At 41.5% G+C, this 25,937-nt stretch overlaps 1 protein-coding gene across 11 annotated transcripts in view; it reads left to right on the top strand.

Moving 5' to 3' along the window:
* MTA3 (metastasis associated 1 family member 3) overlaps positions 1-25,937 on the top strand; it is a 289,993-nt gene that overhangs the window by 222,398 nt on the left and 41,658 nt on the right. For 4 of the 11 annotated variants that reach the window (XR_004669803.2, XR_010109299.1, XR_004669800.3 and 1 more), the window contains exon 17: positions 13,096-13,231. The exons of 4 other annotated variants lie outside the window; for them this stretch is intronic. Coding sequence is in view for 3 of the 7 variants with exons in the window: in XM_055108028.2 (XP_054964003.1) it covers positions 6,819-6,868 (50 nt within the window). In the remaining 4 variants the exon portion in view is untranslated. Of the gene's footprint in view, positions 1-6,818; positions 6,908-13,095; positions 13,232-24,642; positions 24,711-25,937 lie in introns of those variants that run through there. 3 more of the 11 variants (XM_055108028.2, XM_055108027.3, XM_034953025.3) reach the window with 2 other exon arrangements.

Genomic DNA, 25,937 nt, shown 5'->3' with positions numbered 1-25,937 from the left:
AGAATCTAAACTCCAAAGGTGAAGATGAAAGATGTATACATAGGGGGAGTGGTGGCTTGCACTGGTAATCCCAGCAACTCTGGAGGCCAAAGCGGGAGGCTCACTTGAGCCCAGAATTTGAGACCAGCGTAGGCAACACAGTGAGACCCCAACTCTAAAAAAATTTTTGTTTTAAATTAGCTGGATGTAGTGGCATGCACCTATAGTTCTAGCTACTTGGCGGGGGCTGAGGCAGAAGGATTGCTTGAGCCCAGGAGGTTGAGACTGCAGTGAGCTATGATTGTATCACTGTACTCTAGCCTGGGTTACAGAGTGAGATCCTGTCTCTTAAAAAGAAAGAAAGAAAGAAATCTGCATACGCAGGAAGCCTCAGTACTCAGTGCAAGGAGTCAGTAATGATAAAAAGAATAAAGGTTCAAAATTAGAGATCTGCACAGTGCCTTGCCAGTCTCCCTATACTTCAGTCTTTCTTCCTAGGATGTTGGTCCAGCAGCGTGCCGTATGCTGTCATTGTGGTTTCCAGTCCCATCTCCTCCATTTCCTCCACTGTGGACATTTTTACTGCTAGCAAACCATGTATCACCTACTATGTTTGCCCTACTTGGTTAACTCCAAGTGGCTGTGAGTACGTGAGGGCCTAGGCCAGCAGGGATAGAAGAGCCATTACTGGAAAACATTTCCATGTCAGAAAGCCCCGAAGAGAGGGCAGCAGGGGGAGATGGAACTTGTCTGTGCCATGGGGGGAAAAAGGGGTATCTGAGTGTTTGGAATCAGATGGGATTAATTGCTCACTCCTCTGATTGCTTCTTGTGTGACCTTGGGTGAATCACATGGTTTTTTTTTGGATGAGTTTTCTCCTCTATAAATCTGTAGAATACAGATGACATTTGCCTTAAAGAATTGATCTTATGATTGAAAATTTTCATGTACTTTATTTTTTTATTTTTAATTTTTTGTGGATACATAGTAGATGTATGTATTTATGGGATACATGAGATGTTTTGATACAGGCATATAATCCTTAATAATCACATGAGGGTAAATGGGTTATCCATTACCTAAAGCATTTATTCTTTCTTTGGTCACAGACAGTGCAATTTTACTCTTTTAGTTATTTTAACATGTACGATAAAGTATTGTTGCTGTAGTCACCCTGTTAGCTATCAAATAGTAGATCTTATTCATTCTATCTAACTATATTTTTGTACCCATTAATCATACCTCCCACCACTATCCTTCCTACCTTCTGATAACCACCATTCTACTCTCTATCTCCATGAGTTCAATTTTTTTAAATTTTTAGTACAAGTAAGTGAGAATGTGCAGTTTGTCTTTCTGTTCATGGCTTATTTCACTTAACATAATGTCCTCCAGCTTTATCCATGTTGTTGCAAATGACAGGATTTCATTCTTTTTTGTCTGAATAGTACTCCATTGTATATATGTACCACATTTTCTTTATCAGTTTGTCTGTTGATGGACACTTAGTTTGCTTCCAAATCTTGGCTACTGTGAATAGTACTGCAGTAAACATGGGAGTGCAGATATCTCTTCAATACGCTGATTTCTTTTCTTTTGGGTATATAACAGCAGGATTGCTGGATCATATGGTAGTTCTATTTTTAGTTTTTTGAGGATCCTCCAAACTGTTCTCATAGTGGTTGTACTAATTTACATTCCCACCAACAGTGTATAGGGTTCCCACCAACAGTGTATGAGGGTTCCCTTTTCTCCATATCTTTGCCAGCATTCCTTATTGCCTGCCTTTTGGATAAGAGCTATTTTAACTGGGGCTAAATGATACCTCATTGTAGTTTTGATTTGCATTTCTCTGATGATCATTGATGTTGAACACCTTTCCATATGCCTGTTTGCCATTTGTATGTCTTCTTTTGAGAAATGTCTTTTCACATCTTTTGCCCATTTTTAATCAGATTATTAGATTGTTTTCCTATTGAGTTGTTTGAGCTCCTTATATATTCTAGCTATTAATCCCTTGTCAGATGGATAGCAGATATTTTCTCCCATTCTGTGCATTGTCTCTTGACTTTGTTGACTGTTTCCTTTGCTGTGCAAAAGCTTTTTAACTTGATATGATCTAATTTGTCTATTTTTGCTTTGGTTGCCTGTGCCTGTGGATATTACTCAAGAAATATTTGCCCAGAACAATGTCCTAGAAAGTTTCCCCAATGTTTTCTTTTATTAGTTTCACAGTTTGAGGTTTTTTTTTTTTTTTTTTTTTGACAGAGTCATGCTCTGTCGCTCAGGCTGGAGTGCAGTGGCGCAATCTCGGCTCACTGCAAGCTCGACCTTCCGGGGGGTTCATGCAATTCTCCTGCCTCAGCCTACCCAGTAGCTGGGACTACAGGCGCCCACGACCACGCCCGGCTAATTTTTTGTATTTTTTTTTTTTAGTAGAGACGGGGTTTCACTGTGTTAGCCAGGATGATCTCGATCCCCTGACCTTGTGATCCACCTGCCTCGGTCTCCCAAAGTGCTGGGATTACAGGCGTGAGCCACTGCGCCCGGCCCACAGTTTGAGGTCTTAGATTGAAGTATTTAATTTATTTTGATTTGATTTTTGTATATGGCAAGAAAGAGGGGTCTAGTTTTATTATTCTGCATATGGCTATCCAGTTTTCCCAGTGCCATTTATTGAAGAGACTATATTTTCTCCAATGTATGTTCTTGGCACCATTGTTTTAAATGAGTTTAAGATGAGTTTATACTGTAGATGTATAGATTTGTTTCTGGGTTCTCCATTCTGTTCCACTGGTCTCTGTGTCTGTTTTTATGCCAGTACCATGCTGTTTTGCTTACCATAGCTCTGTAGTATAATTTGAAGTCAGATGAAGTGATTTTTCCAGTTTTGTTCCTTTTGTTCAGGATAGCTTTGGCTATACTGGGTCTTTTGTGATTCCATATAAATTTTAGGACTATTATTTCTATCTCTGCGAAGAACATCATTGGTATTTTGATAGGCATTGCATTGAATCCATAGATTGCTTTGAGTTAGTATGGACATTTTAACAATATCGATTCTTCCAATCCATGAATATGGGATATCTTTGCATTTTTTGGTGTCCTCTTCAATTTCTTGCATCAGTGGTTTATAGTTTTCATTGTAGAGATCTTTCACTTCTTTTTCGGATTGTTTACTGTTGTCATATAGAAATACTACTGATTTTTGTATGTTGATTTTGTATCCTGCAACTTTACTCAATTTGTTTGTCAGTTCTAATAGCTTTCTTGTGGAGTCTTTAGGTTTTTCCAAATATAAGATCATATCATCTGCAAACAAGGATAATTTGACTCCTTATTTTCCAATTCGATGACTTTTTTTTGCTTGTTTTATTGCTGTAGCTAGAACTTCCAGTACTATGTTAAATAACAGTGGTGAAACTGGGCATCCTTGTCTTATTTTAAATCTTAGAAGAAAGGCTTTCAGTTTTTCCCTGTTCAGTATGATACTAGCTATGGATCTGTTAAATATGGCTTTTATTGTGTTGAAGTATGTTTCTTGTATTCCTGGTTTTCTAAGGATTTTTATCATGAGGGGATGTTGAATTTTATCAAATGCTTTTCAGCCTCAATTAAAATAATCGTATGGTTTTTTGTCTTTCAGTTGATGTGATGTATTACACTGATTGATTTGTGATTGACTTGCATGCTTGCATTCCTGGGATAAATCCCACTTGGTCATGAGATAATCTTGTTAAACGAATTGTTGAATTCAATTTGCTAGTATTTTGTTGAGGTTTTTTGCATCAGTGTTCATCAGGACATTGACTTGTAGCTTTTTCTGATATGTCTTTTTCTGGTTTTGCTATCAGAGTAATACTGGCCTTGCAGAATGAATTTGGAAATATTTCTTTCTCCTTTATTTTTCGGAGTAGTTTCAGTAGGATAGGTTTTAGTTCTTCTTTAAATGTTTTATAAAATTCAGCAGTGAAGCCATAGGGTCCTGGGCTTTTTTTCTTTGCTAGGAGACTTTTTATTATGGCCTTGATCTCATTACTTGTTATTGGTCTGTTTAGGTTTTGGATTTCTTGATGATTCAATCTTGGTAGGTTGTATGTGTCTAGGAATATAACCATTTCTTCTAGCTTTTCCAGTTTGTTGGCATTTAATTGCTTATGATAGTCTCTAATGATCCTCTGAATTTCTGTGGTATCAGTTGTAACGTCTCCTTTTTCATCTCTGATTTTATTTGTGTCTTCTCTCTTTTTCTCTTTAGTCTGGCTAAAGGTTTATTGATTTTGTTTATAATTTCAAAAAATCACCTTTTTGTTCCCTTGACCTTTTGTATTGCTTCCTTCATTTTGATTCAACTTATTTCTGCTCTGATCTTTATTATTTCTTTTCTTTTACTATTTTGGATTTAGTTTGCTTTTGCTTTCCTAGTTCTTTAATATACACTGATTAGGTTATATGAAGTGTTTCTAATTTTTTGATGTAAGCTTGTGTTAGTCTGTTTTCACACTGCTGATAAAGACATATCTGAGACTGGGAAGAAAAAGAGGTTTAATTGGACTTACAGTTCCATATGCCTGGGGAAGTCTCAGAATCTGGTGGGAGGCCAAAGGCACTTTTTACATGGTGGCAGCAAGAGAAAATGAGGAAGAAGCAAAAGCAGAAACTTCTAATAAACCCATCAGATCTCGTGAGACTTATTCACTATGACGAGAATAGCCCGGGAAAGACCGACCCCCATGATTGAATTACTTCCCCCTCCCACAACACATGGGAATTCTGGGAGATACAATTCAAGTTGAGATTTGGGTGGGGACACAGCCAAACCATATCATTCCACTCCTGGCCCCTCCAAATCTCATATCCTCACATTTCAAAACCAATCATGCCTTCCCAACAGTCCCGCAAAGTCTTAACTCATTTTAGCACTAACCCAAAAGTCCACAGTCCAAAGTCTCATTTGAGTCAAGGCAAGTCCCTTCTGCCTATGAGTCTGTAAAATCAAAAGCAAGCTAATTACTTCCTAGATACAATGGGGGTACAGGTATTGGGTAAATACAGCCATTCCAAATGGGAGAAATTGGCCAAAACAAAGGGGTTATAGAGCCCATTCAAGTCTGAAATCCAGTGGGGCAGTCAAATTTTAAAGCTCCAAAATGATCTCCTTTGACTCTGGGTCTCATATCCAGGTCATGCTGATAAAATGACCTGGTACACAGTGTAAACTGTTGGTGGATCTGCCATTCTGGGGTGTGGAGGACGGTGGCCCTCTTCTCACAGCTGCACTAGGTAGTGTCCCAGTAGGGACTCTGTGTGGGGACTCTGGCCCCACATTTCACTTCCACACTTCCCTAGCAGAGGTTCTCCATGAGGGCCCTGCCCCTGCAGCAAACTTTTGCCTGGGCATCCAGGCATTTCCATACATCTTCTGAAATCTAGATGGAGGCCCCCAAACCTCAATTCTTGACTCTGTGCCTCCACAGGCTCAACACCATGTGGAAGCTGCCAAGGCTTGGGGTTTCCACACTCTGAAGCCACGGCCTAAGCTCTACATTTGCCCCTTTCAGCCACAGCTGGAGCAGCTGGGACACAGGGTACCAAGTCCCTAGGCTGCACACAGCACAGGGACCCTGGGCCTGGCCTATGAAACCACTTTTTCTTCCTGAGCCTCCAGGCCTGTTATGGAAGGGACTGCTGTGAAGACCTCTGACATGGCCAAGAGACATTTTCCCCATGGTCTTGGGGATTAACATTAGGCTTCTTGCTACTTATGCAAATTTCTACAGCCAGCATTAATTTCTCCCCAGAAAATGGGTTTTTCTTTTCTATCGCATAGTCAGGCTGCAAATATTCTGAACTTTTATGCTGTTTCCCTTTTAAAACTGAATGCAGTACCCAAGTCACCTCTTGAATGCTTTGCTGCTTAGAAATTTTTTCCGCCATATACACTAAATCATCTCTCTCAAGTTCAAAGTTCCACAAATCTCTAGGGCAGGGGCAAAATGCCACTAGTCTCTTTGCTGAAACATAACAAGAGTCACCTTTGCTCCACTTCCCGAGTTCCTCATCCCCACCTGAGACCACCTCAGCCTGGACCTTTTTGTCCATATCACTATCAGCATTTTGGGCAAAGCCATTCAACAAGTCTCTAGGAAGTTCCAAACTTTCCCACATTTTCCTGTCTTCTTCTGAGCTCTCCAAACTGTTCCAACCTGTGCCTGTCATCCAGTTACAAAGTCGCTTCCACATTTTCGGGTATCTTTTCAGCAACACCCCACTCTGCTGGTACCAATGTACTGTATTAGTCTGTTTTCACACTGCTGATAAAGACATACCCGAGAATGGGAAGAAAAAGAGGTTTAATTGGACTTATAGTTCCATATGGCTGAGGAGGCCTCAGAATCATGGCAGGAGGTGAAAGGCACATCTTACATGGTGACAGCAAGAGAAAATGAAGAAACAAATGCAGAAACCCCTGATAAACTCATCAGATCTTATGAGACTTATTCACTATCATGAGAATAGCACAGGAAAGACTGGCCGCCATGATTCAATTACCTCTCTCTGGGTCCCTCCCACAACATGTGGGAATTCCGGGAGGTACAATTCAATTTGAGATTTGGGTGGCGACACAGCCAAACCATATCAAAGGCTCTTTTTGCTATAAACTTTCCTCTTAGTTTGCTTTTGCTGTATCCCATAGGTTTTGGTATGTTGTATTTCCCTTATCATTTGTTTCAATAAATTTTTAAATTTCCTTCTTAATGTTTTCATCGACCCACTGGTCATTCAGGAGCATATTGTGTTTTTGCTTGTTTGTTTTTGTTATTGTTGTTGTTTTGTAGAGACAGGGTCTCACTATGTTGCCCAGGCTGCTCTTGAACTCCTGGACTGAAGCAATCCTCCTGACTCAGGTTTCCCAAAGTGCTGGGATTACAGGTATGAGCCACCGCACCTGGCCCAGGAGCATATTGTTTTATTTCCATGTGTTTGTATAGTTTCCAAAATTCCTGTTGTTATCAATTTCTACTTTTATTTTATTGTGATCAGAGAAGATACTTGATATAATTTTATTTTATATAAATTTTTAAAGACTGTTTTTGTGGCCTAACATATGGTCTGTCCTATGATCCACGTGCTAAGGCGAAGAATATGTATTCTTTAGCCTTTGGATGAAATGTTCTGTAAATATTTGTTGGGTTTGTTTGGTCTACAGTGCAGATTAAGTCCTAGGTTTCTTTACTGACTTTCTGTCTGGACGATATGTTCATTGCTGAAAGTGAGGTATTGAAGTCTCTAGCTATTATTGTTTTGTGGTCTCTCTCTCTCTCTGTAGTGCAAATAATATTTGCTTTATATATCTGGGTGCTCCAATGCTTGGTGCATATATGTTTATAATTGTTACTCCCTCTTACTGAATTGACCCCTTTATCATTATAAAAATGACCTTCTTTGTCTCTTTTTATAGTTTTTGTCTTTAAATCTTTTTTGTCTGACATAAGTATAGCTACTCCTGCTCTTTTTTGGTTTCCATTTGCATGGAATATTTTTTTTTCCATCCCTTTACTTTGTTTCTCTGTGTGTCTTTATAGGTAAAGCGTGTTTCTTGTAGGCAACAGATCATGGGGCCTTGTTTTTTTTTTTTTAATCCATTCAACCACTTTATGTCTTTTGGTTGGAGAGTTTGGTCCATTTACATTCAGTGTTATTGTTGATAAGTAATGACTTAATCCTGCCATTTTAAAAATTTGTTTTCTCGTTATTTTGTGGTCTTCTCTTCCTTCTTCTTTCCTGTCTTCCTTTTAGTGAAGGTGATTTTCTCTGGTGTTATGTTTTAATTTCCTGCTTTTTAATTTTTGTGTATCTGTTTTATGTTTTTTGATTTCTGGTTGCCATAAGGCTTGCAAAAAATATCTTATAACCTGTTATTTTAAACTGATGCCAAGTTGATACTGATTGCATAAACAAACAAACAAATAGGCAAAGAGAAAACTAATGGAAACTCTCTACACTTTAACTTCATCCCCTGCTTTTTAACTTTTTTGTTGTTTCTATTTATATCTTATACTGCCTATCTCTTGAGAAGTTGTTGTAGTTATTATTTTTGATAGCTTCATATTTTAGTCTTTCTAGTCAAGATATGAGTAGTTTACAGACAATTACACTGTTATAATATTCTGTGTTTTTCTGTGTGCTTACTATTACCAGTAAGTTTTGTACCTTCAGATCATTTCTTATTGCTCATTAATGTCTTTTTCTTTCAGATTGAAGAACTCCCTTTAGCATTTCTTGTAGGACAGGTCTAGTGTTGATGACATTTTTTAGCTTTTGTTTGTCTGGGAAAATCTTTATTACTCCTTCATGCTTGAAGGATATTTTTGCTGGATATACTATTCTAAGATAAAAGTTTTTTTCCTTTAGCACTTTAAATATATCGTGACACTCTATTCTGGCCTGTAAGGTTTCCACTAAGAAGTCTGCTGCCAGACATATTGGATCTCCTTTGTATGATATTTGTTCCTTTTCTCTTGCTACTTTTAGGATCTTTTTAAAATCCTTGACTTTTGGGAGTTTGATTATTAAATGTCTTGAGGTAGTCTTCTTTGGGTTAAATGTGCTTGATATCCTATAACCTTCTTGTACTTAAATATTGATATCTTTCTCTAGGTTTGAGAAGTTTTCTGTTATCCCTTTGAATAATCTTTCTACAATCTGTCCCTCTACTTCCTCTTTAAGAACAATAACTTTTAGATTTGCCGCTTTGAAGCTATTTTCTAGATCTTTTAAGTGTGCTTCATTGCTTTTTATTCTTTATTCTCATGTCTCCTCTGACTGTGTATTTCAAATAGCCTGTCTTCAAGCTGACTAATTCTTTCTTCTGCTTGATCAATTCATTAAGAGACTCTGATGTATTTTTCAGTATGTCAGTTGCATTTTTCGCTCCAGAATATCTGCTTGAGTCTTTTAAATTATTTCAGCATCTTTCTTAATTTTATTCTATTATTGAATTCTGTTGTGCTTCCTCAAAACCCTTATTTTGAATTCTCTGTCTGAAAGGACACATATCTCTGTCTCTCTGGCATTGGTCACTGGTGTCTTATTTAGCTTGTTTGGTGAGGTCATGTTTTCATGGATGGTCTTGAAGTTTGTGGATTTTCTTCAGTGTCTGGGCATTGAAGAGTTAGGTATTTGTTGTAGTCTTCACAGTTTGGGCTTGTTTGTCCGCATCCTTCTTGGGAAGGCTTTCCAACTATTAGAAGGGATTTGGGTGTTGTGATCTAAGTCTTTGGTCACTGCAGCCATACCTGCATTAGGGGGCACCTCCAGCCCAGTAATGCTGTGTCTCTTGCCTTGGTTGTCTTGGGTAAGATCTGGGAGAATTCCCTGGATTACTAGGTGGAGACTCTTGTTCTCTTCTTTTACTTTCACTCAAACAAATGGACACTCTGTCTCTGTGCTGAGCTGCCTGGAGCTGGAGAAGGGATGATGACACAAGCACCCCTGTGGTGACTACCACTGGGACAGCTCTGTGTCAGACCTGAAGCCAACACAGCACTGGGGCTCACCCAAGGCCTATGATGATCACTGCCTGGCTACCACCTGTGTTCACTCAAGGTCCAAGGACTCTCCAATCAGCAGGTGGCATATCCAGCCAGGCATCTTCCCTTCAGGGCAGTGAGTTCACTGTGACCCCAAGTAGGTCCAGAGATGCCAACTGGGAGCCAGGGCCTGGAGTCAGGAACCTTAGGAATCTACCTGGTGTTCTACCCCAGAGTGGCCAATCTGGTACCCAAGTTGTAAGACAAAGTCTTCTTACTCTTCTCTCTCCTTTCCTCAAGCAGAAAGAGTCTCTCCTCATAGCCACCCACCTGGGAATGTGCTGGGTCACATCTAAAGCCAGCATGTCTCTGAGTCTCATCCAAGGCACACAACAAGTACTGCCTGGATACCACTGCTGATTATTCAGGGCCCAAGGGCTTTTTAGTCAGCAGCTGGTGAATCCTGCCAGGACTGGATCCTTCCCTTCAAGGCAGTGGGTTTTCTTCCTGCTTGAAGTGTGTTTTCAAATGTCATCTGGGAGTTAGGGCCTGGAATGGGGGCCTCACAGCTGTGTCTGGTGCCCCATCCTACTGTGGCTGAGCCAGTATCAAAGTTGCAAGAGAAAGTCCTCTTTACTCTATCCTTTTCTCTCCTAAGCAGGAGGAAGGAGTCTCTGCAAGGGCTGCGAGCTGTGCTGCCTGAGACTGGGGGAAGTGTGGTGTAAGCATTCCCTTAGCAGCCCTGGCTGGTATCTCACTAGGTGATATGCTCCCCAAGTCCATTGGCTCCAAGACCAGCACAGCACCAGGATTTGCTCAGGAATTGCAGTCCTTGTGGCCTAGACTGCCTTTCAAGTTTATTTAGGAACCCAGAGCACTTTAACCCACAGTGGAAGGGCTTGCCAGAACTCAGGTTCCAACTGCTGGGATGAGCTATTCCCCTCTGGCTAAGGCTGGCCTAAATGCTCCTTCTGTGGGCACCGGCTGAGTTCTGCCTCGTATTGCTTTCCACTGTGTCAGGGCAGCACTGGGTTCCAATGCAAAATTTCACAATCACTGTGTTCTCCCTCCCTCTTCCCTTCCCTCTTCAGTGCCTGTTTTCTTAATATGATGTTAAAATCAGGTACTGTGATCGCTTACCTGATTTTTGGTTCCTATGAAGGTGCTTTTTTGTGTAGCTAGTTCTTCAATTTGGTGTTCCTTCAGCAGGGACAATTGCTGAAGGCTTCTATTTGATCATCTTGCTCTGCCTCCCTCTTTTCATGTACTTTATATCACTTGGTTTTCCAAATACTTTATGAGGTAAATGTTATAACCTACATTTTAGGAATGGAAAAAATAGAAGCTCAAGAAGGTTGAAGAATTTGCCCAAAGTCGCATTGCTAGAAAGTAGCAGAGATGGGATCTAAACTCCAAATCTAGTGTTTTTTCCACCGAATGAATACAGGCCCAGATTTGTATATTGAATACAGCATTTACAGGCATACCTCAGAGATACTATTGAGTTCAGTTCAAGACCACTGCAATAAAGCTAATATCACAATAAAGCAAGTCACATGAGTTTTCTGGTTTCCCAGTGCATATAAAGTTATGTTGGCTAGGTGTGATGGCACATATCTGTAATCCCAACACTTTGGGAGGCCAAGGCAGGCAGATTGCTCGAGCATAGGAGTTTGAGATCAGCATTGGCAACATGCTGAAACCTTGTCCCTACAAAAAATACAAAAATTAGCCGATCATGGTGGCATGTGCCTGTAGTCCCAGCTACTCGGGAGGCTGAGGTGGGAGGGTGGATTGAGACTGGGAGGTCGGAGCTGCAGTGAGCCAAGATTGCACCACTGGACAAGCCTGGGCAACAGAGTGTGTTGCAGGAAGTCAGGGACCCCAAACAGAGAGACCGGCTGAAACCATGGCAGAAGAACGTGGATTGTGAAGATTTTATGGGCATTTATTAGTTCCCCAAATTAATACTTTTGTAATTTCTTATGCTTGTCTTTACTGCAATCTCTAAACATAAATTGTAAAGATTTCATGGACACTTACCACTTCCCCAGTCAATACCCTTGTGATTTCCTATGCCCGTCTTTACTTTAATCTCTTAATCTTGTTAGCCAAGGAGGATGTATGTTGCCTCAGGACTATGTGATAATTGCATTAACTGCACAAATTGTACAGCATGTGTGTTTGTGCAATATGAAATCTGAGCACCTTGAAAAAAGAACAGGATAACAGCAATTGTTCTGGGAATAAGAGAGATAACCTTAAACTCTGACTGCCGGTGAGCCGGGCAGAACAGAGCCATATTTCTCTTCTTTCAAAAGCAAATGGGAGAAATATTGCTGAATTCTTTTTCTCAGCATGGAACGTCCCTGAGAAAGAGAATGCACACGTAGGGGTAGGTCTCTGAACTGGCCCCCCGGGGCGTACCTGTTTCTTATGGTTGAGACTGCAGGGGTGAAATAAACTCCAGTCTCCCATAGTGCTCCAAGGCTTATTAGGAAGAGGAAATTCCTGCTTAATAACTTTTGGTCAGACCGGTTGATCTCAAAACCCTGTCTCCTGATAAGATGTTATCAATGACAACGGTGCCCGAAACTTCATTAGCAATTTTAATTTCGCCTGGGTCCTGTGGTCCTGTGATCTTGCCCTGCCTCCACTTGCCTTGTGATATTCTATTACCCTGTTAAGTACTTGATGTCTGTCACCCACACCTATTCGCACACTCCCTCCCCTTTTGAAAATCCCTAATAAAAACTTGCTGGTTTTTGTGGCTTGTGGGGCATCACAGATCCTACCAACGTGTGATGTCTCCACCAGATGCCCAGCTTTAAAATTTCTCTCTTTCGTACACTGTCCCTTTATTTCTCAAGCCAGCCGACACTTAGGAAAATAGAAAAGAACCTACGTGATTATCGGGGCAGGTCCCCCAATAAGAGTGAGACCTTGTCTCAAAAACAGACAATAATTATGTTTACACTATACTATAGTCTATTAAGTGTGCAATAGCATTATGTATAAAATAACAATGTATATACCTTAATTTTAAAAATACTTTATTGCTAAAAAAAAAAAAAAAAAGCTAATGATCATCTGAGCCTTCTGTGAGTCATAATCTTTTTGCTGCTGGAAGGTCTTGCCTCAATGTTGATGGCCACTGTTGATCAGGATGGTGGTTGCTGAAGCTTAGGGTAGCTGTGACAGTTTCTTAAAGTAAGACCACATTGACATTTGCTACATCAATGGACTCTTCCTTTCACGAAAGATTTCTTTGTGGCATGTGATGCTCTTTGATAGTATTTTACCCACAGTAGAACTTCTTTCAAAATTAGAGTCAATCCTCTCAAACTCTGCTGCTGCCTTACCAACTAAGTTTATGTAATATTCTAAGTCCTTTATTTTCATCTCAACATGTTCACAGCGTGTTCAGGAGTAGTTTCCATCTTAAGAAACAACTTTCATTGTTCATCCGTAAGAAGCAACTACTCATCTGTTCAAGTTTTATCATGAGATTGTAGCAATTTAGCCACATCTTCAGGTTCCACTTCTCATTCTAATTCTCCTGCTATGTCCACCATATCTGCAGTTACATCCTCCACTGAAGTCCTGAACCTTTCAAAGTTATCCATGAGGGTTGGAATCAATTTCTTCTGAACTCCTGTTAGTATTGATATTTTGGCCTCCTCCCATGAATTTCTGATGTTCTAATGGCATCTATAAAGGTGAGTCCTTTCTAGCAGGTTTTCAGTTGACTTTGCCCAGATCCATCAGAGGAATCATTATCCATGGCAGGCATAGCCTTACAAAATGTATTTCCTGAATAAGACTTGAAAGTTAAACTTATTCCTTGGCTGGGCGTGCTGGTTTACACCTGTAGTCCCAGCACTTTGGGAGGCCAAGACAGGTGGATTGCTTGAGTCCAGAAGTTCAAGACCAGCCGGGACAACATAGCGAAACCCTGTCTCTATAAAAAATACAAAAACTTGCCAGTCATAGTAGCACATGGCCTGTAGTCCCAGCTACTCAGGAGGCTGAGGTGGGAAGATCACTTGAGCCCAGGAGGTCGAGGCCCAGTGAGCCATGTCACTGCACTCCAGCCTGGGTGACAAAGCAGGACCCTGTCTCCAATGAATGAATGAATGAATCAGTGAATGAATCCATTCATTCATCCATCCGTTCATCCATCCTAGAATGGATGATAGAAGTTGTGCTAGCGCACATGAAAACAGCATTCATCTCCTTGTACATCTCCGTCAGAGCTCTTGGGTGACCAAGTGCATTGTTAATGAGCAGTCATATTTTGATTTTTTTTCCTAAGCAGTAGGTCTCAACAGCAAGCTTAAAATATTCAGTAAACCACGCTGTAAACAGAGGCGCTATCATTTAGGCTTTGTTGTTCTATTTATAAAGCATAGGCAGAATAGATTAAGCATAATTCTTAAGGGCTCTGTGACTTTTTGGAATAGTAAATGAGCACTGGCTTCAACTTAAAAAGTCACCAGCTGCATTAGCCTTTAACAAGGGAGTTAGCCTGTCCTTTGAAGCTTTGAAGGCATTGGCTTCTCCTCTCTAGCTATGAAAGACCTAGATGGCATCTTCTTCCAGTATAAGGCTGGTTTGTCTACATTGAAAATCTGTTGTTTAGCATAGCTGCCTTCATCAGTGATCTTAGCTAGATCTAGATAACTTGCTGCAGCTTCTACATCAGCGCTTGCTGCTTTACTTGCACTTTTATGTTTATGGTGATGGCTTTTTTCCTTAAACCCCATGAATCAACCTCTACTAGCTTCAAACTTTTCTTCTCCAGCTTCCTCACCTCTCTCAGTCTTCATAGAATTGAAGAGAGTTAGGGCCCTGCTCTGGATTAGGCTTTGGGTTAAGGGAATGTTGTTGCTGGTTTGATCTTGTATTCAGGCCACTTTCTCCTTATCAGCAGTAAGATTGTTTCACTTTCGTATCATTCATATGTTCACTGGAGTAGCACTCTTAATTTCCTTCAAGAACTTTTCCAAGTTGCATTCATCACTTGGTTAACTGTTTGGTGCAAGAGGCCTGACTTGGCAACCTCTCTTGGCTTTCAATACGCCTTCCTCATGAAGGCTCATCATTTCTGGCTTTTGATTTAAAGTGAGAGATACCCTTCTTTTCGCTTCAACACTTAAAAGCCATTGTAAGGTTATTAACTGGCCTAATTTTGATACTGTTGTGTCTCTGAGAATAGAGATGCTCAAGGAGAGGGTAAAAAGACAGGGAAAGGACAGTCACTGGAGCAGTCAGAGGACACATAGCATTTTTTTTATTAATTTTTTTTTTCAGAGCTCCACTCAAGAAAGAACACACACATTTATCTATTAAGTTTCCCATCTTATATGGGCGTGGCTTGTGGCCCAAAACAATTACAATAGTAACATCAAAGATCACTAATTACAGATCAACATAACAGATATAATAAAGAAAAAGCTTGAGGTATTGTAAGAATTACCAAAATGTGACGCAGAGACATTAGGTGAGCACGTGCTGCTGGAAAAATGGTGTCAATAGACTTGTTTAATGCAGAGTTGCCAACAAAGCTTCAATTTTTAAAAAAGCACAGTATCTGTAAAGCTCAATAGAGCAAAGCTTAATAAAACTACATATTCCTGCACATAGGAGATGTTCATATTTTCTTTGTATAGGAAATGGGTATATGTTTGCGAATGCATAGAGCAATATAGTGGGGTATTTTTCTTTGCTCAGACCATAAAGCCATCACTTTCATTCTTTCTTTCTTTTTTTTTGAGAAGCAGACTCGCCCTGTTGCCCAGGCTGGAGTGCAGTGGCATGATCTCAGCTCACTGCAACCTCTGCCTCCTGTGTTCAAGTGATTCTCCTGCCTTAGCTTCCAGAGTAGCTGGGATTACAGGCATCCATCACCACACCCAGCTAATTTTTGTATTTTTAGTAGAGACAGCCTTTCACCATGTTGGCCAGGTGTGTCTCAAGTGGCTGACCTTAGGTGATCCGCCTGCCTCAGCCTCCCAAAGTGCTAGGTTTACAGGCGTGAGTCACTGAAGCCATCACTTTTTAATAAAACCCCTTCACCATCATTTTTTGCCTGTGTAAAGCTCATCTGCCGATATACCAAATATAAAAGTTAGGGTATAGGAACTATATTTTTCTGGAAGTTGGGGCATAGGAGCTATATTATTAGTGTTGGAGAGAGAAGGGAAAAAAAGAAAGAAGAGAAAATTCACAGAATCACCTAAAGGTGAAATGTATTTAAATTGAATTATATCCTCTTCCCAGCATAGTCTCTGACTCATAGTAGGTATTTATCGAGTGTTAAGATTCTACCTCTGACTTAAAGAATAGCTTCTATTAAAGTTTTATTTGGAAAATTTCTAAGATATCAACCATTTTTATAGTCCTGAGAACTGTACATAAATAATATTTCAGTACTTTCCTTATAACTATATTTCTTACCTAAAAATATGATTTTTAAAATATGACTTATGGATTTGCTTGAAGGTAGATGGTTATATTCCAATGGATGTTTGTACATTACAGGGCCCCTGTATCTATAAAGAGGAACTGCCCTTGGATTAAGTTATTTTGAGGAGCATTGAAGGCAGGAATTTAGGTTTATAGGAAGGACTCACTTAGCTCCCTGTGGGCTCCTCTATCAGAGACCCTACAGTAGAGGAGATAGAACATCCTGACCTTGAGACAGTAGAATCTTATTCAGAGTGAAGTCTGAATCAGAAAGAATCCTGGAGAGAAGAAAGGCAGATGGGCTGTACAGGCCTCTCATCCTGTCCTGACCCTTAAGAAGATGCCCTTGGTTCTTTCCACAGTGACAACTACTTGAGCTTTGTTCTGTCTGCAGATCTTCCATTCCAATGAGCAGGGACAAGGCGATTGCCTGCTATCTCAGTCTTTATCAGAAGGGGGCCTTGAGAAAGACTTCTTGTGAAGTGATACAGACCATCATTTGGAGGTGCTCTTAACCTTTTTCCAAAATGACATGGCTTTTTGTCTCAGGGGTACTGAAGCAGGACTCAGCATGTCAGCAACAGGCTCAGAAGAGAGATGAGTTTTCAGTGGGACAGAGTCAGGGCATCTGAGCCAGGGAAAGTGATGAATTGTACAATAAAGCCCTTTTGAATCTGCTCTCCTCTGGCTTATTTCCCCTAGGGCATGTGAGTACACTGTGGATCCGTTTATTTTTCTTATTTATTTTCTGCATTGAGTAATACCATTTTTGAGACTCCTATGAAGAAGGTATCTAATGTAGATGACTCTGTAAGTACAATATTATGATCTGGAGTGTGAAGATTGTCCTTCTGATGACTTGAGTCTGAAATCAGTGATTCAACAGTTCTAACTGTTGGCATCCCAACCCTGGGAAATGGGCGGTGGTGAAAGCCATTGTACCAGTGAGTGAGCTCTGGGAATGCATCTGCTCTCTTCACGAATTCCAAAAAAAATAGACTGCCAGGGACAGCTGATGGCACTCCTAGGCATGCTTAGGCCCAGGCTGCCTTCTGTCAAAAACTCATGCCATTTCAAAAGACTGCAGTTTTAAAAAAAACTTTTAAAACATTGTCTCTGGAAGAACTCGAGTGTCCCTAGACTCACCTCTGCTCTCCTTGTCTCAAAGGGTAGTGTCATAACCTGGTTAAATATATTTTTAAAACCTTTGAGATTCAAAAAAATATTTTCTAAAGGACTATTATGCCCCCAGGGTTACTGAATGGGAAGCAATATAGCGGAGTACCTTATGTATTGAGAGGGTTTCGGGCCTATTGAAGCATTGTCTGAGGGCAGCAGATGGTCTCCACCTCTGAAGCCATGAGGAAGCCAATTGCATTAGGCATAAGTAGTCAACAACTTAGTGTTTTAGCATATTCTGGAAGGATGCCAAATTAGCCACCCCTGGGACCATTCCTGGGTTTACTAATATCACAGCTTCTCCCAGAGAGTACTTCTATCATGTCTCTGAGGGAAGCACTAGTGTGTGAGCCCCTAAGAGGCCTAGACTTGAGACCCTCTCAGCAGTATGGAGGTCCTAGAAGAGTGACAGCAGTCCATGGTTCACTGCCTCCTTAATAAGTGTCTCTGTTTACCTGCAGGTAAACGATCTTTTTAAATTAACCTGACCCTCTGTTCCCCTTTCCCCCATTCTCAGTGACCCATAGAAGGTGACCTCTGAGAAGGAAAGGGTAGCTCTGATTTGAGAGCTAGGTCTGAGAGCTAGGTCTCACATGTTTTGGGAGGAGGAGTAGAGGTTTGCAAAAGGAAAGGGAAGGAGACAGCAGAGGGAGGGGATTAGGTATCTGAGAAGAGGATTTGACTTAGAAGAGGTTTGACTCATCCATCAAAAGAGCAGTCATAACTGTCTGAAAAAGCCATTGGGATATCAGTACGGTAATGTATCTTGACACCCCAGGGAAGTAAAGAACAACCCCAGAAACCAATTGATTTAGGCATCCCCCTGAGCAATCTGTTCACGTCCTCATGAAGAAGTGAGGAGAAGCCTTCTGAATGTGCAGGGCCCCCAGGGCAATGGAAATGGAAGAATTTGTCACAGTCTAGTTGATTTGGAAACCTCCACTGGGTTCATTTGAAGCTTCTCAGCCCTGCTCACTGTTTATTTCACTGTTTTCTGTTTTCCCTTCCAAATGACTGAGCACTCTTTAAGCTCAGAAAACATCTGAGTTATAATCTATGCATTTTCCTCTATCAGCCAGATATTTATTTTTATCAGCAACTATTTACATATAAATGAATATGAAAAGTGATGACATATAAATGAATATGAAAAGTGATTAATGTGAAACCAAGGTGCAGACTTGAAGTTAACTTTGTTAGATGGAGATTCCCAAAGAAGAGACCTAAGAAGACCCTTTCCGTAATGTTCTGATTCCAGCTTAACTGAGTGAGCCCCTCTAGGACAGCCAGTGAGCAAGACCAAGAGTAAGTGTTTGGGAAAATAGGGCTGACCACATTTAAGTCATCTGGGACTGAACATTCAGCAGGAAAAAATGGGTAGGATATTGTTTGGACCTCCTGGACTGGCCCTCTGATTTTCTTATTGTTTCTCTATAGCTTATCATCTCTGTCTTTTTATTCTGCTTTCTGGGAGACTTTCTCAACCTTTTTAAAAAATAGTTTTTAAAATTTATTTTTACAGAGATGGGGGCAGGGGGTCTTGCTATATTTTTACAGAGATGGGGGCAGGGGGTCTTGCTATGTTGCTCAAGCTGGTCTCGATTTCCCAGCCTTAAGCCATTCTCCTGCCTTGGCCTCCCAAAGAACTGGGATTACAGATATGAGCCGCTGCACCCAGCTGAGACTTTCTCAACTTTATATGCCAACCAGATGTATCTGTTTCTCCCTTTAGTTTGTCAACTTTGCTTCATGTATTAAAAAATTCTGTTATTGGGTATATTTGTATTTAGGATTTTTATGTCCTTTTGAAATAGTCCTCTTTTTTTTTTTTTTTTTTTTTTGAGACAGAGTCTCGCTCTGTCACCAGACGGGAATGCAGTGGCTCAATCTTAGCTCACTGCAACCTCTGACTCCCTGGTTCAAGTGATTCTCCTGCCTTAGCTTCCTGAGTAGCTGGGATTACAGCCATGCGCCACCACGCCCAGCTAATTTTTGTATTTTTAGTAGAGACGGGGTTTCACCATGTTAGCCAGGATGGTCTCGATCTCCTGACCTTGTGATCCACCCGCCTTGGCCTCCTAAAGTGCTGGGATTACAGGCGTGAGCCACTGCGCCCTGCCAAAATGGTCCTCTTTATCTCTGTTAATACTCCTTGTCTTGAAATCTTTGTCTGATTTTAATACGGTGACACCAGTTTTCTTTATTTTTCCCTGGTTTTTAGGATTTTTAACAAACTTTTTTTCTGGTTTTATTAAACTTGAAATAGAATGATTCTTACAGCATCTGTAAAGCCAGCAGTTGTTGTTCGAGCACAGATTTTAAAAGCCCTATTAAGGGGAAAAAACACACTCAGAGCAGTTGCTTATTTTTCTGTTCTCTCACTGAACAACAATCGACACAGAAGACTTCTGTGACCAAATGTGTGGGGACTTTTCCCCACACACCAAGCAAGCAATCAGTTTTGCAGCAGACATAAGCTGAGTATCCTCCAATTCAATTCTGACCATGTCTACCTGGAGAGTGTCAGAACCTATAGATTGAGGGCTCTCCCAGTCCCACAAGACTGCTACCCGACTTCCAGTGGCATTCACAAACCCCAGGCTGTTTTTCCTGTGATTCTGACCTGCTGGCTATAAATCAGGAATTCCACAACCCCCTCCTTGGGTTCAATTAATATGCTAGAGTAGATCCTAGAATAGGAGAAACATGTTTACCTGTCTATTATGAAGGATATTATGCCAAATACAGATGCAGAGATGCATAGGGCGAGGCATGTGAGAAGGGGTATGCACCTTCCATGCCCTCCCTGGGCACACCACCCTCCAGGAACCTTACACGTTCAGCTCTCCAGAAGCTCTCCAAACTCTGCCCGCTTGGGCCTTTTATGGAGACTTAATTGGGTAGGCATGATTAACAACCATGTAGAAATGTGATTGGACAAAAAGGGTATGATCTAATATGAATAGACTGAGGGGGGGAAACCCAGCAAGTCTTGTCTGTTCAGGTTCTAATTTTGTTTTTTTTTTTTGAGATGGAGTCTCACTCTGTCACCTAGGCTGGAGTGCGGTGGTGTGATCTCAGCTGACTGCAACCTCTGTCTCCCGGGTTCAAGCGATTCTCCTGTCAGCCTCCCGAGTAGCTGGGACCACAGTCACATGCCACCATTCCCAGCTAATTTTTGTATTTTTAGTAGAGACGGGGTCTCGCCATGTTGGCCAGGCTGGTCTTGAACTCCTGACCTCAGGTTATCCACCCACCTCAGCCCCCGAAAGTGCTGGGATTACAGGTGTGAGCCACTGCGCCTGGCCCCCTGTTCAGATTCTTCTTGACCTCTCTGTGCAGCATTCATTCCTCCTGGGGGCAGGATCCTTTCTGAAATGAGGGTCTTTTGGCCAACATAAGACAAGGTAGGTCAGAGCTCCAAGACAGAAAGGCACCGGGGTGGGGGTGCAGAATACTAGCATATGTTTTTGGTTTCTAAGGTCTGCCTTGGGGAGAAAGAGGAGCAGGTGAAAGGGAGGCAGGAGAAGGTCAAGGAGAGAGACTCTGTTTTCTGAGGCCTGCTCTTGAAGCTTTAAGGTGCCCCAACAGTATAACAAGCGCAATGGAAGTTCCTGGCTGATAACGCCCATAGTGCTTGTTACACTGTTGGGGCACTTAAAGCCTCAAGAGCAGGCCTCAGAAAACAGAATCTCTCTCTTTGACCAATATAACCAGTTATTATGTAACTCCCACAGAGCTTGTTTATATCACACCTATAAAGACATTTTTCATTACTATTTTCAATAGCTTTATTAAGATATCATTGTCATTTGGTAAACTATATATTATTAAAATATACAATTTAATAAGTTTTGAAATATATACACCAGGAAACCATCACCACAATCAAAATAATAAACTTAATTATCACCCCCAACAGTTTTCTTGCACCCCATTATAATCCTCCCACCTGCCCTCCCCATCTCCCCCACCTCACCCCCAGGTGACCACTGATTTGTTTTTTGCCACTATAGATTCATTTATATTTTCTAGAATTAGTTTTTTGTTTTTTTTGAAAGGGAGTCTCCCTCTGTCGCCAGGTGGGAGTGCAGTGGCGCGATCTCAGCTCTCTGCAACCTCTGCCTCCTGGGTTCAAGCGATTCCCCTGCCTCAGCCTCCTGAGTAGCTGGGACTACAGGCATGTGCCATCACATCCAGCTAATGTGTTTGTGTGTGTGTGTGTGTGTGTGTGTGTGTGTGTGTGTGTGTGTTTTAGTAGAGACGGGGTTTCACCGTGTTGGCCAGGATGGTTTCCATCTCCTGACCTCATGATCCGCCTGCCTCAGCCTCCCAAAGTGTTGGGATTACAGGCGTGAGCCACTGTGCCCGGCCTATTTTCTAGAATTATATATAAATGGAGTCATACAGTGTGTACTCTATTTGTCATTTTGGATGATTTTTAGAGTTCTATCATCAAGTTCGCTGATTATTTCTTCTACAGTATCAAATCTGCTATTAGTCCCATCCAACACATTTTTCATTTTAGATTTTGTATTTTTCAGTTTTCAGATTTCCAATTAGTTATACTTCTAAAATTGCCCACCTTGTCACCCATTATATTCGTCTTTTTCTATAGATTCTTTAGCATATTTATAGTAAATATTTTAAGTCCATACCTGCTAATTCTAACATCTGAATTATCCATTAGTCTAGGGACTGTTTTTTCTTTTGATTATGGGTTGCATTTTCTTGTTTCTCACTGCGCCCAGCCAGTCCAATCATATTTAAATGCATACTGGGTCAGTGTGAATGATGAGTTATAAAGACTCAGGATTCTGTTATTTTCCTTTACAGAGTGGTAAGTTTTGTTCTAGCAAGGAGTTATATTGGTAGATCACTTCGATTCTGTGGAGGCTTGGTTTAAAGCTTTATTAAGCCTCACATATTTCAATTTTGCCCTTAGTCCGATGGGATTTCAATGGAAAGACCAAGTTGTTTACCAGGCCCCTTTAACTTCACAGAACTTGAACTCCAAATTCTGTCTTCTCAGCACTGGACAGCTCTTGAAGTCACTGCTCGGCTCCTTGAGCCTTCTAGCTGATGTTTTCCATCGGGCTCCTGGGAATCTCACCCTGTACTTGCATAGTTCAGAAATAAGCAAGTAATGTGAGGGGAGTTTGTATGTAGATTTGAGGGCTCCCCCTTCTGTGTCTCCTTCCTCTGCAGGATCTCCTCCCTCAGTTTCCAGCTGCATTGGCTGCCTCAAGCTCTGACCTCTGGTTCCTCAGCCTAGTAGACTGTAGCTTTCTGCCTGAGCTATATTCATCTCATACTGCATGAATGTGCTCATGGGGAAAGACACTTAAGAGTGGCTCTCACTTTGTCTCACTTTTTCTTACTTTGTCTCACTTTTTTCTAGGTTCATAACCCCTCCAATTTTTACCTGATTTTGGTTGCTCTCTAGTACTTTCAAACAGTTGTTCTTTTTTAAAAAAATTATTTTATTGTATTTTTGAGACAGAGTCTTGCTCTGTCACCCGTGCTGGAGTGCAGTGGCATGATCTCGGCTCACTGCAACCTCCGCCTCCTGGGTTCAAGCAGTTCTCCTGCCTCAGCCTCCCAAGTAGCTGGAATTTCGGGTGGCCACCACCATGCCTGGCTAATTTTTGTAGTTTTAGTAGAGACAGGGTTTTGTCGTGTTGGCCCGGCTGGTCTTGAACTCCTGACCTCAAGTGATCCTCCCACCTCAGCCTCCCAAAGTGCTGGGATTACAGGCGTGAGTCACCACACCTGGCCTCAAACAGTTGTTCTTTATATTTTGTCCAGAGTTTATCACTGTTACTGGCTGGAGGGTTAGTCAAATTAGCCTACCATGATAGGAAGCAGAGCTCCTCAATCCTTCTATGTGCTTCCCCTCCTGTTTCTCTCAGTTAAGAAAAAACAACATACTATGTATGTTTCATAGATACTGTATTTTTTCTTCCCTGAGGATATTAATGATAGTGGCTTTTTATTTTTATTTTATTTATTTATTTTTTTTGAGACGGAGTCTCACTCTGTCGCCAGGCTGGAGTGCAGTGGCACAATCTTGGCTCACTGCAACCTCCGCCTCCTGGGTTCAAGCGATTCTCCTGCCCAGCCTCCTGAGTAGCTGGGATACAGGTACGCACCATAACACCTAGCTAATTTTTGTATTTTTAGTAGAGACGGGGTTTCACTATGTTGGCCAGGCTGGTCTTGATCTCTTGAACTTGTGATCCACTTGCCTTTGCCTCCCAAAGTGCTGGAATTACAGGTGTGAGCCACCACGCCTGGCCATGTTTTTTGTTTTTTAAGTATTCTTCTCTATTTCTTCTCTCTGTTTCTTCCAATTTGTATTCTTCTGTTGATTATTTGTTATTTGGTCTCTAACACTTGTGTTAGAGGGTTTTTGTTTTTTTTTCCCTGGTGACCTTTGTTGTCAAATAATGTTTAAAAGCAGGAGACTAAAAATCAGAGTGAAAGCTCTGTGCTTGTTCTTGGCAGAACCTGTAGTGCAGTTCACTGTAGGGTGATCAGGTTGGCCTGGTGTTTGGACGATAAATGCCAGTTTCTTTAGATATTTTCTCATGGGCTTGTCAGATTCCCCAGAGAAGTTTCTTCCTATCTGTTCCCCAGAGGATAAATGTTTGTTACCTGCATTCTGAGAGCTTCATGGGAAGAAGGCTGGAGGCTCACCATTCAGTAGACATAGGTTCACTTGATCTCTCTCTGTTAGAATTGTAGCCTTGTCCTTAGCTGTGCATGGTGCCTAGTGTCCCCTAGGCCTGAAACGGTTTTGTCCTCTTCAGAGAATAAATGTCTCGACTGGTGGGACGTAGACAGTTGCCTGGTGGTATGGAGTTGGGAGAGCTTCTTGGGATCCAGCTGCTTCTCAAAGAGCCTTTAACTCCTCTTCCTTGCTTCAGTCCCCTCCCCTACTTCCAGAGGTACCTGGTGTCATTTCATGAGCCTTTGGGGTTCTCTAGACAAATTGGGTACTCAGCTTTCCACACTGAACCTTCAAGTCTGTCTGTCTTGAGTGCATAGTCTGTTATCACTCATTTATCTGCTTTCCAGCTTCTAAAATTCTGTGGTTTCTTCTCTGATTTTCAGAAGGAAAGGAAACTAACTCAGAAGCCACCAGCTAGCTGGCTAGATTGCTTTCATTGAATTGGTTGATTTAAGTGCAGAATCTCCAAGTCCATGGACTTCAAGTACTTCTGAGTAGTCAAACCATTAGGGAAAATTTTGCAAAAAACAAACAAACAAAAAAATAAGTGCCTGTCAGTCAGGGTGAGTACATACCAAAGTGGCAAATATAGGTTAATACATTTGAGAATAAATAAACAAAAAGAGAAATGATTTGGGCTACATCATGGTCTAGGAAGGAGACTGAGAATTGATGTAGACATTTTCCTGGGGCTCTCTGCCTGTGCTACTGTGCTGAGTCTCTGTATCTGGCTCTTGTTCCTGCTTCAAGGAAATGCAGAGGATCTGGGGAAGCTCTGAGCAGAGGAGAGTGAAGTGATAACCTTGTAAGGGCAGGTGGTAAGTACTGGGATTCTTCAGCCCAGAATACAGAGAGGTGGCCTGTCTCAATTGAAAACCGTGGCCAGGGTGGAGAAGGCAGATTGGAGCCTGGGCACCAGAACCTGAGATGCCAGGAGGAGAGGGTTGTTTCTGAAACTGCAGCAGGCAAGTTTGGCACAAATAAAAGCACAATTTACCATGGCAGGCTAGAAACTTGGGAAACTATTAAAAGCAGCTCTTTTGATAGGTGGTTTAATTCCATAAGGGTTTAGACAGATGAATGACAGAGCTCCTGCTCCACTAAATACAAAAAGAGAGAGTGGCTCCTAGGAGAAGCTGACACTTACATAACCTTCCATTTAGACACTGAGGAGGTCAGGATGCTCTTACTGGGCTGTTAGCAGAACACTGGGCTGGATGGAGAATGAGCAGCTTGGTGTAGTAGGAAAAACTTGACACAAATTAAGGTCTACATTCAAATCTTGACTCCTCAGCTTACTTACTGTGACCTTGAGCAAGTTCTTAACCTTTCTGACACTCCCAAGATTCTGCTGAAGGTTAAATAAGGTAGTTACATAACCTACAGTATGTTCAATAAAGCAAGGTTAGCATGATTCCTAAACTGAATTTATCTGGGCCTTTATTTAACACATACTTGCTGAGCTCATATCAAATACCAAGCTGGGTACAGGTATCTTCCCTATCCTAGAAAAGCTCATGAAGTGAAGACACAGCTCTGCTCCATCCTGCAGCCCTTCCTTGGCATGCTGTGAGGCTGTGAAGGTGAGCATTGCTGGGTCCTTTCCTGGCTGCAGGGTGATGTGCCTGGGGCAGAGAATATCTGAGCATCTTATCCCTTCTCAGCAAACAACCCCACTTCCCTCCTAGCCACTTTCCTAATAACTAAGTAAAAAGCTTTCACAACTTTCTAAGTAATACAACACGGTGGTGATGTGGTTTGCAGGCCACTTCTGCTTTTTCATTTACTTGTCTCTGCTGTAATCTCCAGATGGTCAGAGTTGAAGGTTTTTGGGGAAGTGGAGGGGGTGGGAGTGAGGGGCATAGGAATAGTTCCTGACACTGTGGGAGAGTGAGGTTCACTCCCCTCCTACAAGAAATGTGTTCATAGCCTCTGGGTGCCCACATCATTATGATTAATTATGATGAGCTCAGATGAGATCGTGCCTCCTCCCAGCCAACTGTGTTCCCTATTCCTTAGTATCCGTCAGAAAAGTTCCATGAGTC

Source organism: Pan paniscus, chromosome 12, assembly GCF_029289425.2.
Source record: "Pan paniscus chromosome 12, NHGRI_mPanPan1-v2.0_pri, whole genome shotgun sequence".
Classification (NCBI taxonomy): domain Eukaryota; kingdom Metazoa; phylum Chordata; class Mammalia; order Primates; family Hominidae; genus Pan; species Pan paniscus.
Note: the sequence above shows the minus strand (reverse complement) of the source record. Positions and strands in the feature narration are given on the sequence as shown.